Genomic DNA, 19787 nt, shown 5'->3' on the forward strand with positions numbered 1-19787 from the left:
TTGTGTGAGAACTGAATTTGGAAGTGTTGGCGTTTGCGATTACTTTCATGCTTGATTGTGACTTATTCCTCATTGCTCCTTTGTTTCCTTTGTTGCTTAGCTACTTATCCATATGTTCCAGACCTTGTCCTCAACCCCATTACAACCTTGAAAAGCCCTTCTGATCTTGACCTGCATGTGTTTTGGTTTGGTTGTTGCTTCTATAGGCTTGCAAAGTTTGTTTGATGTTTGTTTTTCAGGGGTGCTTTGAGTGTAAACAGTAACCTAGAGATTTGAGTGATACAGTGCATATTTTGTGAGGTTATGTTGCTTTCAATTCTCTCTTTGAGCTGAACTAAGTACTTGACATATTTTGAAGAGCATGGATGATGTTCTTGGATAACTTGCAATTTGGAATCCTTCTGTGTTGGATATGTCTTTGTTTTTTTTTTTGTTTTGTGTTTGTTTGTGTGTGTGTCTCTTTGTGTTGTCTGAGTGTCCTTGTTCTATTTTAAATTTGCCCAAGAGTGCAAAATCGTAAGTCTGGTTGATTTTGATGAGTCATTATTTTTCTCCATTCCACTAACCTTTGTGTACTCATTTGATAGTTATTTAGTGCTTAATTGTCTTTTGTTAGTTCATTTTCCTTAGTTAGGCTTCATTGGACTATTATTCCGAATTTTGAGTAATTTGGCATTAATTGGTCTAATTATTGTTTGTAATTATTTTTAGGTATTATGTGGAGCAAATTTTGGAGCTTGGACATTTATCTTAAGGTCAACAGAAGGTTGTCACGTGATTTCCACATCATTGCCATGTCTACGCCATGTTAGTCAGCCCATCCACTCATTGGGCCAACATTTTCACCCCATAGTGACATTTTTGTAATTCTGAGTGGCAGAATGACATTTTTGTAATTATGTGAATCGTGGTGATGTGGCCACGTATAGGATGGCTGAGTTTTCATTTTCCAGCCACCACCATCTTTTCCACTCTCTATTTTAAAGTTTTTTAAACTTTGAAGGTGACCCATAAAAGCACATGCTTATTTTTCATGTTTTCCACTCATTTTTTATGTTTTATGAGTCAGGGACAACACCCATTGTTTGTATTCACGTTTTATGCACCTTGGGTAACATTTATATTGAAGCATTTTCATTTTTGTTGGTTGTTTCCGTTCTTGCCCCTTTCTCTCCTTGCACATTTTCATTTCCTGCACCAATTTAAGTTTTTTGCACCAATTTGTACTCATTTGAATGGTTGAATCATTAATTTTGTTGAACCCTAATTCAGATTCCATGAGGAACTAACTTTTTGCATTAATTCCTTGACGAAATTGAGATGAAACCATGAGATTGTTGCTTGTTTCTGGGTTGTGTTCGAATTTGATTTTGTTTTAGGTTCTGTTTTCATGATAAAATGCATTTTTGATACATTCTTAATCTCAAATCTGTGTTTCGTGCACATTAATAGCTCGCATTCAGTATTAATGTTTATGGGTTCTGTCACAGCTTGTTTCAATCTGTGGATATTAATTGCCTGAAATTTGTTATGCTTAATGACATAATGAATCCATGGTCATTTTCGCTTAGTTGATTACTTAGGGTTCATAAGAGCAAATTGGAATAGAACAATTAATTTGGTAATCTATGATTGGTGGACTTTCAATTGAATCAAGGAATCATTGCGTTTTTATACAACTGTTAACTTACTTTGCTTTGTGAATTAAATTTTGTGCGAATCCATCAAACCCCCCCTTTGGTGATGTGTTTAATTCTGGAAATTAAACTGTGGACGAAAATATTTGTCGTTGGGAGACGACTTGGTTCAAGTTTCACATACTGCATTTATGTGTTTTAATTTGGTGGGGTATGACCTCTATCAATAGCCTAGAGCCATGGTGGCACCTACTCGTCTTATGACCATGGATGACTTCATGAGGCATAAACCCTCTAACTTCACGGGCAAATCCACTCCTGATGAGGCAGATGCATGACTTAGAGAGTGTGAGAAGATCTGCAAAGTCATAAAGGGCACGGATGCACAGAAGTTGACCTTCGTCACCTTCCTGTTGGTGGCGGATGCTGAGTACTAGTGGGTGGGGATGCAACAACTGATGCAGACCCGGGAAGAGGAGGTAACCTGGGCTAATTCTGGATGCGATTCCTAGAGAAATACTTCCCAGATAGTGCCAAACATGAGAGGGAAGCAGAATTCCTCATGTTCCAGCAGGGGAACGTGACTGTGTAGGCATACACAGACAGGTTTGAATATCTGGCAAGGTTCTATTCACCCACTATCACCGAGGAGTAGAGGTGCAACAAATACGAGGGAGGACTAAAACATGAGCTACGTTGATTCTTATTACCACTCCGGATCAATGAGTTTCTAGTCTTGGTGGAGTAGGCCAAGGCAGTAGAACAGCTGAAGATGGGGCCCAGCAAGGTGGCACGCCCTCAGAAGGCCATTACAGATTCACGGCAACAAAAGAAGCCTTATAACATGTTGTAGTCTTCAGTCAGGAAAGTACAATGTTATAATTGCGGGGGAGAACATCTTAGGAGGGACTGCCCAAAACCCTCTAGCAGTTATGGAGGAGGCGATAACACTGGCAAGTGCTATGTATGTGAGCAGACTGGACATTTCGCACGCCTTTGCCCTAACAAGAAACCAGCTGGAGGTGCACTAGCAAAGAAACCAGTTGGAGATCGACTTAGAGCACCAGGTCGTGTGTTTGCCTTGACGACCATCGAGGCGACTCAGTCAGGTAATCTGGTGCAGCAAGCTTGTATGCTTTTTGGTAACAATGTGGTGGTGTTGTTTGATTCAGGAGCCACCCATTCATTCATGTATAATGAATGCGTGAGGAGACTCAGACTTAAGTTGCGAGAGTTGGAGCACAAGCTGATAGTTGCAACACCAGCATCTGACGAGGTATACACCAATTCTGTTTGTGTGGGATGCCCTACGGAAGTGGCAGGCCGCAGGTTCAAGGTGAATCTCATATGCTTGCCAATGGAGGGCCTAAATGTGATTCTGGGGATGGAATGACTGTCAGGCAACCATATTGTTATTGATTGTGGACGGCATAGTGTAGTATTCCCAGAGACAATAGGATTGGAGTTGATCTCAGCTCAGATGGCGATGAAGGACATAGAAGTTAGAGCTACTTGTTTCATGATAGTGGCTCAAGGAGAGAAGAATAGTACAACTGAGCATATTAGAAGCATACCAAAGGTGGATGAGTATGCAAATGTTTTTCCGGATGAAATACCAGAACTACCGCCAAGCAGGGATGTGGATTTCACTATTGATCTCATCCCTGGAGCTGGCCTAGTCTCGATGGCACCTTACATGATGGCGCCGACAAAGTTAGAAAAATTAAAGAATCATATTGAGGATTTGCTTGAGAAGAAATTCATATGACCGAGTGCATCACCCTAGGGAGCGTCTGTGCTCTTGGTGAAGAAGAAGGACGATAGCTCTAGACTGTGTGTTTATTACCGACAGTTGAACAAGTTAACAATTAAGAAACAAAACTGCCTATCGAAGATTGATGATTTGCTAGATTAGTTGATGGGAGCAGTTGTGTTCTCTAAGATTGGCATGAGGTATGAATATCATCAAATCTTAGTCAAGCCAAAGGATGTCTAGAAGACAACCTTCAGGTCACGCTATAGGCACTACGAGGATGTGGTGATGTCGTTTGGGGTGACAAATGCTCCTACAATTTTCATGGACTACATGAACAAAATATTCCGATCGTATCTGGATCAGTTTATCGTTGTATTCATTGACGACATACTGATATATTCTGAGATCTAAGAAGAACATGCAGAGCATTTGAGAGTGGTATTGGAAATTCTCAAAGAGCATCAGTTGTATGGGAAGTTGTCAAAATGTGAGTTTTGGCTGGATAAGGTACAGTTCTTGGGCCATGTAATCTCAACCCAAGGAATAGCAGTGGATCCGGCTAAGATTGAAACAGTGGTAAAGTGGGAGAGATCGCAAACAGTTACAGAGGTGCGAAGCTTCTTGGGTTTGACAGGTTATTATAGGAGGTTTGTGGAGGGTTTCTCCAAGATGGTGAGTCCATTGACATAACTCACCAGAAAGGACCAACCTTTCTCTTGGACTGATGAATGTGAAGCTTGTTTTGAAGATATAAAGAAGAGGTTGACAACTGCACCAATGCTAGATATTCCAGACACATCTAAGACATTTGAGGTGTATTGTGACACTTCATATCAGGGTCTAGGTTGTGTGCTGATGCAAGATAAAAGACCAGTGGCCTATGCGTCGAAACAGTTGAAAGTGCATGAAAAGAATTACTCGGCGCATGATTTGGAGCTAGTTGCAGTAGTGTTTGCTCTCAAGACTTGGAGGCACTATTTGTATGGTTCATAGTTCCACGTATTCATCGATCACAAGAGTTTGAAATACTTGTTTGATCAGAAGGAGCTGAATATGATTTGAAGGATGACGACTTTGAGCTGTTATACCATCCTGGTAAAGCCAATGTCGTTGCAGACACACTGAGTAGGAAGAGGATTCACATGTCTGCTATGATGGTGAAAAGCTAAAACTGATTGAAAAACTGCGAGATATGAACTTGGGTATACACACAGGCGTAAATCATATACAATGCAGTATGTTGAGAATCACCAATGAGTTCCTAAACGAGTTTCGGGTGGAACAGGGTAATAATCAGGAGCTACAACAGATCATTGGTGAGTTGGACACTGAGAAGAAAAAAGATTTTATGATGGGTAAAGACGACATCCTACGTTTTAGGGAGAGGGTTTGTGTACCCAAGAACCCTTTACTAAGAAAGATGCTCTTGTAGGAAAGACATAAGAGTCGTCTTAGCATACATCCAGGTATGACTAAGATGTGGCAGATTATGTGGTATCGTGTCTTGTGTGTTAGAAGGCGAAGATTGAGCATCAGAGATCGAGTGGTATGATGGAGCCTCTGGATATCCCTCAGTGGAAATGGGATAGCATTTCCATGGATTTTGTTACACATCTGCCAAGGTCAGTGAGAGGGCATGACTCCATTTGGGTAATAGTAGACAGATTGACGAAGTGTGCACATTTTTTGCCAATTAACCAGAAGATGTCCATGGACCAATTGGCAAAGTTATATGTTAGGGAAGTGGTCTGACTACATGGGGTGCCAACGTGCATTGTATCAGACAAAGATCCACGTTTAACCTCGCGGTTTTGGCAGTCGTTGCAGGTAGCACTGGGCACCCAGTTGAGAATGAGATCTAAGAGAACCATTCAATCGTTGGAAGATTTGCTAAGGACATATGTATTGGATCACTTGGGTACCTGGAGTGATATGCTTTTACTGGTGGAGTTCACATACAATAACAACTACCATTCCAGCATTGGGATGGCACCATACGAGGTATTGTATGGTCAGAGATGTAGGATTCCTTGGTGTTGGCAGCAGGATGGGGATGCAGGCAACTCAGAGCTAGCAGAAATCTTATGCAGATAAGAGGAGGAGCCCGCTTGATTTTGAGGTAGGTGACCATGTTTTTCTCTGTGTTACTCCCATAGCAGGTATTGGAAGAGCTCTAAAGCCGAGGAAGTTGACTTCTCGATTCATCGGTCCGTATCAGATCACAAGGAGGATTGGACTGCGAGGCTACGAGATCGCTTTGCCACCTCACCTGGCAAACCTACATAATGTCTTCCATGTATCACAGCTTAGGAAGTACATTGTGGATCCTACTTATCTACTAAAGGAGGACGATATTCAGGTGCGTGAAGACCTAACGATCGGAGTTGGACTAGTGAGAATCTTGGATTCTCAAGTCAAGCAACTCAGAGGGAAGGAGATCCGGACTGTCAAGGTCCTTTGGGACGAGGCAACTCAAGAAATGACATGGGAGATGGAGGACCTCATGAAGAAGTCATACGCACACCTATTTCCTAGTAAGTCCTATTTTCGAGGACGAAATTTTTTTTTAAGGTGGGGAAATGTAAGACTTGTGAAAATTAATTAATTAAATAATTAATTAATTAATAAATGCGGGTAGTGGGAGCCTTTATGGCATTAAATTTTAACTTGTATAATGTGGAAAAGTACTAGCTCAAGTGGTTGAAAGTACTTTATTGTGTGAAAGGACTTGGGTTTAAGTCCTATGTATGCCATTTATGTACTATTTAATTTATAATTATTTTGTTTATAATTATGCTTGACCATGTGGAGTAGTAATATACTTATAGAATTACAAGAATTATAACAAAACTTGAATTGGTTGAATGGTTGTGCATTGAATTAAACATTGGCATGGTTATGGGTTCGAACCTCGGTGAACCCAAACTAAACTCTCTTTTTGCAAAAATAATGAATCATTGAATGACAATTATCATATGCATTAAGCCATTTTCGTTTTGAACCAATTAATCTCAAGTTGAAGTTGCCATTGATCTGCATTTTTGAGAGAGAGAACTTAGAGTGGAATTGGTTCTTTGAGTGAAGTATATAGGCTAATTGGAGAGGACTAAGGCAAACCAATTGGGAGCAAGGAAGAATTAAAGATATTCAAGTTTAAGTAAGGAAATTCCAGGTTAGGGGAGTTGAACTCGTTTCTTTAAGTTGTATAGTTTATTTTGTATGAAAAACATGTTATTTGGATGTATATATATACTATTCATCTTATAAATCTTGGGTTTCTGGAATTTTTCCAGAAACTGCCTAATGGGTGATGAATTCCCACTAGGCGACTCATCACTGCTATGTTAATTCTGGGTTCCAAAGATGGAACCACCTGGCGGCACGAGACTGTCCACCAAGCGACGCTTTGTGGTTTACACAATTCTGGATTCTCTGATGAAGGGCCTGGCGGTGGTGATTGAACTGTCAGGCGAAGCGAGCCATGTTGGCTCAATTTTGGTGTTTTTTGGGTTTTTGGATGATTTTGATCAGAGGAAAAGCTAATTTTAATGGTTAAAGCATGTTTTGATGTCAAACAACAATTAATTTCACGTACTTGAGGGCATGATTGAATGGCACAGTGGAGAGATGCTTTTAGGGATGGAAATTGGGGTTTTGTTATCCTAAGGAAAATTGGTGGTTTAGTTGTAATGGAAAGAGTGAATGAATGCAATTTGAATGGGAATCGTATGCTATGGAGTTATGAAATTGATTGAAATCAGAGTTGTGTGCATGGGTTAGGGTTCGTAGGGCATGGAGAAATTGGGGTTCTTGGAAACTGCAGGAACAACATGGCTGCACCTTGGCTGCCATCAGGCGCCACACCAGAGTCGCATGTTGCTGAGTTTGGGTGCGAAGTGTGGTTGGGAAACTAAATTAGGTCATGGGTGATGAAATTGTGGGATTGGAAATACTATGGGGATTGGACTAAACTGAAAACTTGTGGTAGTGGAAAGGGACTTATGACTTGTGAGGTTAAGGGAGAGAAGCCATAGAAGATGTCTAAGTATTAAAGGGAATTGGACAACTCAAGGACTGGATTCTCGTGGTACTAAATTTAATTGTGTGAGATATTGTGTTCTTAATATTTATGGAAAGCCTATTACTAAATTAAGGTTGAATGTGTGTAAGGATTACAAATATTATGATTTAAAAGGGGATGCCTTCATGTAGAAATGATGTGATGAGCAGGTACAATAGCCACTTGTAATAGGCAAAGAAATGACAGTTCAATTGGTTGAGAGCCAATGATGTGGTATTTAATTTAGTGGGAAGTTGAATTCTTAAAGAGAATTGAAGGATAGCACACTTTGTAAAGTGTTAATGATATTGGTTAATGCATAAGGATATAAATATAATTATTTAGACAGAGATATAAGAGGATTCAACAACCTGGATGCATGGTGTTACAAGACTAAAGTGTTGGGACTTGGCTAAAAGTATGCAAAATCAGTCAGATGCATGTTACTAGTGTAGTGACTGACGGCGGGGTCTGCACTGCCAGGCGATAGCCACAAAATAGTAACGTTCTGGTGCAAATAGCGCCTACGATCGCGGTTGCGTCAATGGGCTCCAGGAATGGTTGCGTCAGTGGGCTCCTGGAACGCTTGCGCTTGGCGATGAGGGTAGTCCTGTCAGGCGAGGTCTGCAGCGTTGGTATTTTCAGAGGCGCTACGCGCTTGGCAGTATGCGTCCCCCGCCAAGCGGTCTAAAAGCGGGCAGCGCCTGGCACTACGTGACCTGCGCCAGGCGATTTTGAGCAGCAATATTGGTGTTCTTACTCTTGACGTGCGTGATCTACAATGTTTTAATGATACCTTAAAGGTCGGCTTACTGGTGTTCCTTGAGTTACGGCTCGAGATAGGGGGTTAAGCACGAGGCATTCCTTGAGTTGTGGCTCGGAATGTCATCCCTCAAGTTGTGGCTCGGGTTGGCGATGATCGTGTATGCGGTACACGTGAGCAGAGGATGTTGCAGGTGGATCTGGTAAGACATAGAGACGGAGCAGGGTCTAGTTAGGAGATTTTTATAGAGATGTTTTATTATGGATTTTACGGATCGTAATCTTTAGTTATGAACATGGATTTCTTTTATAAAGGAGTTTATAATGTATTTGAGATACTTTTACTTGAAATAAAGTTTTAAATTTCACGCGTTTTTGGGAAATGAGGTTTTAATAAATCAAGTTGATGTAATAATTCTTTATTTTATTATTTAAATTCGTAATATCCGGTAGGGATGTTACAGGTTTCACCCTACCACACACAAGGTTAGCCTTCAAACATCTAAGGCCATTATCCTGCCAAAGACTAGGGTCTCCTGCTACTCTTACCACTTGAGTCAGTCCGCTCTACGTGAGACTAACAGACTCTTTAGAGTTTCAAGATGCAATCCTTACTTGAATCCTTAGGTAATTATACACTAAGGCACCACCACGAAACCTTACTAAGAGGTTCTTCAAATTATGTCCATCACATAAGGCACCACCATGAGGTCTCACAAAGAGGTTCATTAAATTACATTCATCATATACAGCACCACCATGAGATCTCACCAAGGGGTTCATGGAATTACGTCCAACTCATACCATAACCTTGTCTCACCAACCAGCCATAGATTTATCATGCATAACAAACTCATACCAATGTCCAACCAACAACTCCATCATGTTCCATAAATTCATTCATACCAATCTCATCAATTCAAATCCCAATATATCATATAGAGCATACATGGCATCATACTTGAACTGTTTAAAGCACAAATCATCGAATCATGTGAAACACCCACGAATACAATCAACTCTGTCAATCTCGCTCAGGCTAAAGAGCTCTCACTCAGGCGAGAGGAACCCCTCGCTCAAGCTACCAGCTCTCGCCTGGGCGACACTACAAATAGAGGGCACGTCAAGATCTCACTCAAGCTAGCCCATCTCGCTCAGGCGAGACTACTCTCGCTCAGGCAAGTGGCCTTCGCTTAGGCGACCCCTCAAAACAGAGAGGGGGTGAGTTGTTGTTCTCGCTCAAGCGAGAGCTCCTCGCTTAAGCGAGAGCTTTCGTTTTGGGCGACCACCCAGCTCGCCTAGGCGAGTTCAGCTGAACTCACTTGCTCTCACGCATGCCGTCACAACCAAAAGCATACCATATATTTTCCATACCATCAACAACACCACACAAGTATTCAAGAGTACCAAACATTCGAATAGCAGTTAAAATAACATAAAAACGCAAAACCCTAACTTCCCTTACTTTATCAAAAGCTACTAGGAGGGGGTTTAGGCACAAGTAGAATTGCACCACAGCTCCAAGAACAACTTTGTGAGCTGGAAACACTAATACCAGAATAAAGACAGGTTACTACGATGAACCCTAGTTGGAACCACGAAAATCAAGCTAGAGAAGAAAGAGTATGAGTTGAGGACCAACTTACGTGGAATAAAAATGAAATTTACTAGCTCGACGAAGAATGGGAGTCAAACCCTAACAAAGCTCTTTTAGAGAGAAAGAGGGAGTGAGTGAAAGGTTGTTTTTGCAAAATGATAGAATGAAAAACGAAGAGGCTGAAATGGAATCTTTGGGGCACCATATGGACTGGCCCTTAGGCCCAACAAATGGGGCTAGGCCCTTAAATATTAAGGATAGAAATTAAGTGGGCCTTACAAAAGTTGTAAAAATAACCCTTCTTTTATTAGAAAAATTATAAAAATAACCCTAACCGATCTCAAGCTAAATAACTATGATCAATATCAATAATTTGGCCGAGAATAATCAAGAAACATCTTTGTTAATAGTAGTAAAAAAAGTATTAATAAACTTTCACAAAAAATTGTCATCAACCTAGATTGGTTAGAAAAATCATCAACATTAATATTTGTCATTGTTAACAATGATTTCTTACTTAAATAACCTTTTTTATCTTTAGTAGTAACAAAAATATTTTACCTAAACAATTATTCATTAAATTTAACCTGTCTCATCAAATAAAATATTAAAAAAAATAAAATATTTTTTAAAATAAAGTTAATTCAAACTTAATATATTTAAATATATTAAAAACTGTGAAATTGGTATACGAAGAACATTAACTCTCTTATTCCACCATGTATTTCCATATTAGAACTAAGAACGTTCATCAACCATCGCAGATGCCGTCAACCACATCTATTATTGTCACATTTCTTTTCTAATTCGCAATTGTTTGTTTTATTTATTTCGTTTATTTTCTTTTCATCTTCTATCTTTATCTAACTAGTTGAATTTGAACAAAAGTATAACACTTTAATATTTAAGCCAAACATCAAATATAGAATGTTTTTAAAGTAAAAGCATATCTACTAAATATATAAAAGTTATTTTCTAAAGTAAAAGCTAAATACATTTATATAGTGTTAACAAATGGGCATTTTTTGTGCTTGATGATAAAAATACAAGGTATTAATATGTTACTAGCCTAATATAATTATGTAAACTACATTAGGAATATCAATCTTAGTCAATTCAGTTATTAACTATTTCTAATTATTACTAATTATATATAAGTTGATAATTTTGTTAATAATGATTGGATAGTTTAGATTTTTATATTATTTATTATGTAGGTTGATAATTTAGTTTTTAACCATTATCTTTATATTCGATAAATATATGAGCACTTTGATAATAATACTATAAAAAATGAATTGAATTAATTCATTATAATTGTAATGCAATAAATATATGAAATAAATAAAAACATGTTAAGTTAAATCGGGTTACAAAATATTTTATTTTCCAAAAGGTGAGTTATCAAATTAATTCTTTTTTATCAAACTCGTAATAAGGTTAACTCGTGCAAGTTAAGTTGACTCACTTTAACATCCTTAACTTAAAAACAACACAACATAATTCAATTCAAATGGTATTATCAAAAAATTATTTAAGAAAACGTTGATAAAGACTCTAATATTGGATCCAAGCACAACTCTTTCAAGAATAGGTTCTTACATTAGATTGACAAACATTGGAATAAATGCAATCAAACTACAACAAAAAACAATACTACGGTCTAACAATTAAGATGCATTTCATTTATTATATTAATTATTTGGAGGTCAACAACATGGGGATGATAGAAACATGAAATACATTATAATTGTGGAATAAGAAATGATGGACCATGTTGCCAGACTAGTCTTTGCCATACCATGATCTCCTTTGAAGATCTTCAATTACTCTGTTATCCAGTTGAAGAGCTCTGGCGAGAACCTCAACAGAAATAGGTGGAACAACTTTAAACAAAGCATTTGCAACTATAACAGTACCTGGATTTTGACTGCTAAGACCAGCAATAGCAACCGCATTGCCATATCCGACGTTGAGTTGGAAGTGAACGAGACCAATTGGGAAAACAAAGACATCACCCTTGTTCAACACTTTGGTGAAAAGGCGATTTCCATCTTGATTCGAGGTTACAAATCCAACATAAAGTGTTCCCTCGAGAACTATAAGGATCTCTGTGCCACGAGGGTGGGTGTGGGGAGGGTTTAAACCCTTTGGTGCAAAATCTATGCGAGCCAAAGATATGCCCAACGTGTTTAGTCCAGGTAGTTGATCAACAGCCACAGGAGTCACCTGTGCATTCAGTGGGTTGTCGGTATTCCCAGGTTCCACGTGTAAGAAGAAATCTTCAGCTTTCACAGTCTTAGGATCTTTGCAAAATTTTCCATTCACAAACACTACAAATTACAAAGCAATGGTTAGTATAATTTGAATAATATTTTAAAAAATGCATGGATACAAAAAAGGTATTATAACACGTGATATAAAATTAGAAAGATAATACAAATGAAGGTTTATAAGTTATATGATATGATAAGAAAAGAAAGAGATAACAAAAAATTGTAATACATTTAGATAAAATCAAGATATATGTGTGCATATTTCTTGGAATATTTTTACGTACCACCATCGGATTCCTTGATTGCCACACAAAAGTCTTGGAGGGGACTAGGGTCATAGGCAGACACAAGTGAGGAAGTGAGAGCCAAGACGGCAACAAGCAAGTAAACACCTTTCATTTTTTTTTCCTTGTGGTATACTCAAACGATTCTTCTGCTATGTAAAGTTGTGAGAAGTGAGTTATGATTCATTTGGAGATGGGTATTTATAAGGATGAATGATTAATTGGTTTGCATATTGTATTTAGCGTACCTAATATTTTATTTAGTGAGGAAGCATTCCTTAACAACTACATGCATACTTGATCAAAGAGTAGACTAAGGAGATGCACCATGTGAAAAAGAAAACGCAAGTGTTTCGGTCTTACCTTATCACCTGCCTTTGCTTCTCATACTTGTTCCAGTAATATTATTTTATGAGGGGATCATCTTTAACTTAATCAAACTTCAGTTTAGACTTTTTCGTAAATATATTAATTACATTGATGACGATACTTTAAATGGGCTGAATACGAAAAGTTCTGTGTGGGACTGGGCCACACTTATCAAACAATGGATATAATATTGATCACGGCTAAACATAGAGACCAATTTTGATGCCGCTGTCAATAACTTCAGAAAATGGCTACTAAAGTATTTCAATAGCAGAAGAGTGTTTGAAGATGTATATGATCTCGAAATCATTCACAAAATAAATTTTCCGAGTGAAAACCCTTTTTCCTTGGACTGTCTTGCAAAAGTTGACTTTTTGCTATCATAAACCTAATGATGAATAAATAAATAAACATGAAAAGATAAATTATCAACATGACAATACTTACATATCTTTCAAATCAAAATGAAAAGTAAAAAGCAATCATAAACTCAATTTCTCTAGCACATATGTTTGGATTCACTCTTCTAGGAATTCACTACAAGAATACATGAGATTAGCAACGTAAAGATAACGTTGACCACCACCGAGAAATTGTCAGAATCAGAAAAAAGATGCAAAAACAAGAAGAAATCATATACTACAACATTACATCGATATTTATAACCAAATATAAAATTGAAAATAATATAAAGATATATTAGTTAATATGTGAGGGTTAGTCTGACACTATTTTATCCTTGTTAACATCAACTCGAGGATGCTAACTCGAGATAATAAAACTGAAAATTTTATAAATTTATATTAGTTATTTTGCGAGAGCTATTCAACACTATTTTATCCTCAATAGTTTCGGCCGAAAGACTCTCACTCAACATTATAAGACTGTAAAATTATATTAGTTATTGTAAAATTATATTAGTTATTTTGTGAGTATTGCGGCCCAAACCCAATATTAGGGGTGACAAACCCTCGAACCTTCGAGGTGAAGAGAACTCCCATGGCGACAAAGCTTCAGAGGAGAATCATGAGAAAAGAAAGGAAGCGCGAGGAAGAGAAGAAGAAAGAAAGATCGAGAGAGAGGAAAGCTTCAAAGGTAAACATAAAAGAACTGAACTCTGTTTTAATCTCTGTATTCTTCTACTTCTTCTTCTGTACTTCTGCGATGGAGGGCTTTTGTGAAAATATCCGCGAGTTGCTCATCGGAGCGAATCGGCAGTAAGTGGAAGAGTTTCTTCTGGAGTTTTTCGCGGACGACATGACAATCGAGATCGATATGTTTCGTGCGCTCATGGAAGGTGGGGTTGTGAGCTATTTGTCTGGCAGACTGGCTGTCGCAATATAGGACAGATTGGTCGGTGTGCTGAACATGGAAGTCGTGGAGAAGGTAGTTGAGCCACTGGATTTCGCAAGTGGTAGTGGCTAGGGCACGGTATTCGGCTTCTGAGGAGGACCTGGACACAGTGCTTTGTTTCTTTGATTTCCAGGAAATCAAGGAGTTCCCTAAGAAAACGCAGTAGCCAGTAACGCTGCGTCTTGTGTCTGGGCATGTGGCCCAGTCAGAGTCGCTGAAGGCTTTAATTTGAATGTCATTAGTGGCAGCAAAGAAAAGGCCATTGGCAGGACTGGTTTTTAGATATCTGAGGATGTGTTGGGCCGCTTGTTGATGATATATGGTAGGTGCCTGTACAAATTGACTAAGTAAGTGTACTGAGTAGCAAATATCAGGTCTTGAGTTAGTAAGATAAAGCAACTTCCCTATCAAACGTCTGTAGGAATCAGGATCATTTACAGGTTCAGCAGTTTTGTCAAATAGAATTTTAGTGTTGTTCATGAGAGGGGTTTGACATGGTTTGCAATCCAGCATTCCAGTTTCAGATAAGATGTCCAGAGCGTATTTTCTCTGGCATAAGTGTATTCCTTTGGTAGATCTAGCCACTTCAAAGCCTAGGAAGTATTTTAGGCTTCCTAAATCCTTAATTCTGAAGGCTTCATGTAGGGAGGCCTTTATTTTATCAATTTCGTCCAGGGAGTTGCCTGCCAATATTACATCATCTACATACACAAGGAGAACAGTAAAAGTGTCTAATTTTGATTTAGTAAAAAGAGAATGGTCAGATTGGGATTGAGAAAAACCAGCAGATATCAGAAACGAGGATAGTCTAGCAAACCATTGACGGCTGGCCTGTTTCAGGCCGTAAAGGGACTTAGTTAACCTGCAAACTTGACCTGGTTTAGGAACCTGAAGCCCAGGAGGTGGATTCATGTAAACCTCTTCATCAAGGGTGCCATGTAAGAAGGCATTATCAACATCAAGTTGGTGTAAATACCAATTTTTGGTGGCTGCAATGGCTAGTAAAAGACGCATAGTAGTAAGTTTAGCAACAGGGGAAAAAGTATCAATGAAATCAATTCCCTCTAGTTGAGTGTACCCTTTAGCAACAAGCCTAGCCTTGTGTCTTTCAATGGTCCCATCCGATTTATATTTGATTTTAAAAATCCATTTACATCCTATAGGTTTCTTTCCAGCAGGTAGATCAGTGAAGTACCAGGTTTTATTATCCTCTAGAGCTTTTATTTCTTTATGAATAGCATCAATCCATTTGGGATCCTTGGAAGCTTCAGCATAAGTATGAGGTTCATGCGTGGAAGTTATAGCTAGAGTATATTTAAGATGCTCTTTAGACAAAGATTTATAGGAAAGGACAGAATTAATGGGATAATTAGTTTTAAAGACAGATCTATTATGAATGAAATGCTTGGGGTTCATGGAACTATTCACCTGGTGTAGATAGTCCTTCAAATAGGTAGGTGTTTTCCTCTGCCTTTCTGACCTTCTCAGAGTCACATTCTCAGATCCTTGATCATTGTTGTGTGGGAGGTCAATGTCGGAGTGGTCAGCGGATTCGTCACTAGTGATGTCTGGAATGGATTCTGTTTCTGTTTCTGAACCACCAGTGTCTGTTCTGGGAGGAATCTGTTCATTAATTCTGACCTCTTGTGGACAATTGTCAATGTCATCACATAGGAAGTTTAGGTCATTTTCTTCACTTTCAGTGGTCTGGATGTGCTGACTAACATTCTTGTAAGGGAAAATATTTTCATAGAATATCACATTTCTGGATATAAAAATTTCTCTGCTGGAGGTATCAAGAAGAACATAGCCTTTAACACCATTTTTAAAACCTAAAAACACGCATTTTCTAGCTCTAGGGTCAAGCTTGGTTCTATTACATTCAAGAGTACTAGCAAAACATAGGCTTCCAAAAACCTTAAGATTTAGGTAAGTGGGAGGTTTTTCATACAGAATCTGATAAGGACAAGCATTATTTAGAACAGTGGTAGGCAATCTATTAATGATATGAACAGCATGATTAACAGCATAGCACCAGTAGGCTTTTGGTAAATTAGATTGAAATAAAAGACAGCGAGTAGTATTGAGGATGTGCTGGTGCTTTCGCTCCACAACAGAATTTTGTTGGGGAGTTTCAACACAACTCTTTTGATGATTTATCCCATAGGCATTGCATATATCAATACAATTAAATTCTGGACCATTATCAGTTCTAAAAGCTTTAATAGTCTTATTAAACTGATTCTTAACAAGGATTATAAAATTCTGGATAAGTTTTCTAGTTTCAGATTTAGAGTGCATAAGAAAGATCCATGTGTGTCTAGAGTGATCATCAATAACAGTTAAGAAATATCTATGACCATGAACAGAAGGAATGGCAATAGGTCCCCATATATCAAGATGAATAAGATCAAAACAAGCATTAGAGACAGTATCACTTTTATGGAAAGGTAATTTGTGTTGTTTTGAAAGATGACATATATCACAAGCATCAGAACCTTTAGATTGAATGTAAGGAAAATTTTTACAGATTTGTTCAGTAATCCTACGGGCAGGATGTCCAAGTCTATAGTGCCAAGTATCAATGTCAACTTTAGAGCAGTTTAGGACAGTATTAGAAAAGAAATTAGTAAACTTGGTGACAGGAACAATGTCAAGATAGTAGAGGCCCTGATTGAGATTAGCTTGCCCAATCATCTGTGATGTAATAATGTCCTGTATCTGGCAGCACTCAGAAGAAAAAATTAGTTTACAGTTCAAATCCTTGATTAAGGTTTGAACTGAAATTAAATTGAAATGAAATTCTGGAACATATAGAACATTAAAAAGAATCAAATCAGCACAGAATTGGACTGTTCCAGCATACTGAGCAGTGACATCATTATTATTGGGCAATTTTATTTTTACTGGTTTTATTTTGAAAAAGGTAGTGAAACAATTTTTATTGTGTGTGACATGATCTGTGGCACCAGTGTCAAGAATCCAAAGGTTCTTACCTTGTAAATTCCTGCTTGAGTCATTATCACGTCTCTGTATTTGGTTGATGTTGTGTCCAGCACCTTCAGTGTCATCAAGGAGTCTTAGAAGTCTCTGCATTTGTTCTGCTGTGAATCCTTTGGCAGATTCATCTTTTACTGGTTGCTGTTTGTCAACAGAGTCTTCCTTAATGTTGAGATTACAAGCTTGTTGTTCCCTCCTTTCTTGAGTGCCCCTTTCTTGAGTGTTGTTGCTGCCATCATTTCTTTGTTTGTACCAAGGTGGATATCCATGCTTAGAATAGCATTCTTCAACAGTATGATTCATCTTATGACAGTAGGAGCACTGTTTGCCATAGTTAGGATTTCTTCCTCTTCCCCTTCCTTGAGATCGGGGCATGAAGCCTCTTCCTTGACCTCTCCAATTTCCTTGATCTTGAGACTTTCCATGTCTTTCAGAGGTGTTAAAGAGAGCTTTTCCCTCAGTTCCTAGATTAACATTGCCATTATTCTGCCTTTCTTGCTGCATAATAAGAGAGTAGACCCTGTTTATATTGGGAAGAGGATCTAAGAGCAGGATTTGAGTCTTCACTGTGTTGTAGCTGTCATTCAGACCCTTCAGAAAACAGATCACATATTCAACTTCTCTCTGCTTTATGAAAATCTTGGAAAGGTTGCAGTCACATGATTTACCGCAAACACAATTAGGGACAGGGCGTAGGAATTCTAATTCCTCCCATATGGTTTTTATATCCGTAAAGAATTGGGTGATGTTTCTTTCTCCTTGCTTGGCTGAATGCATTTCCTGCAGCAGGTCAGAAATTCTGAAGTAGTCACCTTTAGTGAACCTTTCTTTTAGGTCCTTCCATAAATCTCTTGCAGATTCTATGTAGATGACACTCTCAGCAATCTGAGGTGAGAGTGTTCTAACAATCCAGGAGAGAACCATGACATTGGCTCTCTCCCAAGTTTCATACAGAGGATCTTCTCTTGCTGGAGTCTTGATGCTGCCATCCACGAACTTCAATTTATTTTTGGACAATAATGCTCTTCTCATATTCCTGCTCCAGGAATTATAATTGGTTTCATTTAAGGATGGAGTAGTGAGGACCTGTCCTGGATTTTCCCCAGGATGAATATAGTAGGGACTTGTGGGAATCAAAGATTGGTCAAGATCCAATCTTTCCATTTGCTGTATTGGTTTTTCTTCCTTGGATTCTTGATTGTTGATTTTGTCTTCCATGTTGCAAGATTAGGCCTGGTATCTTGCAGATTGACTGAATTAGGCTGCAGAGTGGGCAAACGGAAACAGAGCAGGCTATGAACCTGCTCTGATACCATATTGCGGCCCAAACCCAATATTAGGGGTGACAAACCCTCGAACCTTCGAGGTGAAGAGAACTCCCATGGCGACAAAGCTTCAGAGGAGAATCATGAGAAAAGAAAGGAAGCGCGAGGAAGAGAAGAAGAAAGAAAGATCGAGAGAGAGGAAAGCTTCAAAGGTAAACATAAAAGAACTGAACTCTGTTTTAATCTCTGTATTCTTCTACTTCTTCTGTACATGTGGGAGATCTATTTATAGTCTCCGAAAACAAACCCCAACTGTTTGAACAGACAGCCCTAACCATCTATTAACAGAAAATAAAACAGAAAACAGAAAACCCTAGATCTAACATAAAACCCTAGATATAAGGGGTTTTCAATAGTGAGGGCTAGTTAATTTTATTTTATCCCATTAGCGTCGACTAGGGGACACTAATTTTATATTGTAAAATTGAAAAAAAAATAGGAATATATATTAGCGATTTTTCAAGGATTAGTTGACACTCACTACAAATAATCTTATATGTAACCTCCCAAATAAATAGATAAAACTCATTTAATAAAACGCCACATACATAATATCCAGAGGGTACGAAGATTTGGGATATGAAGTACTCCGTACTCCAACATATCCATAAAACATAAAAGAGGTCCCACACGGCCTAAAACAAAATACACTAGTGAACTAATCAAAACCCTTCTCGCTCAGGCTAACAGGCCTCGCTCAAGCGAGAGAGGCCCTCTCGCTCATGCGAAACTCTTCTCGCCTAGTCGAGAGCGCGATAGGGAAACAATGGGTTATGTGATGTCTCGCTCAGGCGAGCCCCTTCTCGCCTAAGCGAGACTACACCTCGCTCAAAAAGAAATAGGTCGCCTGAGCGACCGTTCGCACAGAAATGCTTGGGCGAGCCTTTATTAGTCTTGCCTAGGCGAGGCATGCTCACTTGGGCGAGAAAACCAGTGCCCGCCACTGTTCATTCACACAGCAGTCACGCAAACATCAAACCCAAAGGCTACAACGACATTTTCATCAAAGCATAGTAGCATGCAGTCCACAAAATCATACAATAATATTAGAGCAAGCTAAAAACGGCTAGACACAAGGACCCTAGCTTCCCTTACCTGGAAGGGGCTTATACGAGACCTCGACACCAACTGCGGAGTGCAATAGTTCGAGAAGCAGTCTTAGAAACTGGAAGAACAGCGGGGTAGTGAAAGAACAAAGTTACTATGGAACCCTAAAAAGGAAGAACACGAAAATAAGCTTTAGGGAGTACAGGTACGAGTTTGAGAAACACTTACATGGAGTGAAAAACAAAACTGAGCTTGAGAAATCTTTGGCCAAGATCGGAGTCAAGCCCTAGCAGAGTGTTCTGAAAGGAAGGGGCAGCGCTT

At 38.7% G+C, this 19787-nt stretch overlaps 1 protein-coding gene across 1 annotated transcript; it reads right to left on the reverse strand.

Annotated features, from left to right (window-relative positions):
* Positions 1 to 11476: 11476 nt before the first annotated feature.
* On the reverse strand, positions 11477 to 12549 carry LOC114166440 (germin-like protein subfamily 1 member 20). The gene is made up of 2 exons (XM_028051175.2): positions 12373 to 12549; positions 11477 to 12145 (listed from the first exon to the last, which is right to left on the reverse strand). The coding sequence occupies exons 1-2, from the start codon at positions 12485 to 12487 to the stop codon at positions 11598 to 11600; spliced, it is 663 nt and encodes a 220-aa protein (XP_027906976.2). The 5' UTR covers positions 12488 to 12549; the 3' UTR covers positions 11477 to 11597.
* Between the last annotated feature and the right edge of the window lie 7238 nt (positions 12550 to 19787).

This window comes from Vigna unguiculata, chromosome 10 (genome assembly GCF_037176805.1).
Source record: "Vigna unguiculata cultivar grain cowpea cultivar isolate G323 ecotype 2 chromosome 10, ASM3717680v1, whole genome shotgun sequence".
Classification (NCBI taxonomy): Eukaryota; Viridiplantae; Streptophyta; class Magnoliopsida; order Fabales; family Fabaceae; genus Vigna; species Vigna unguiculata.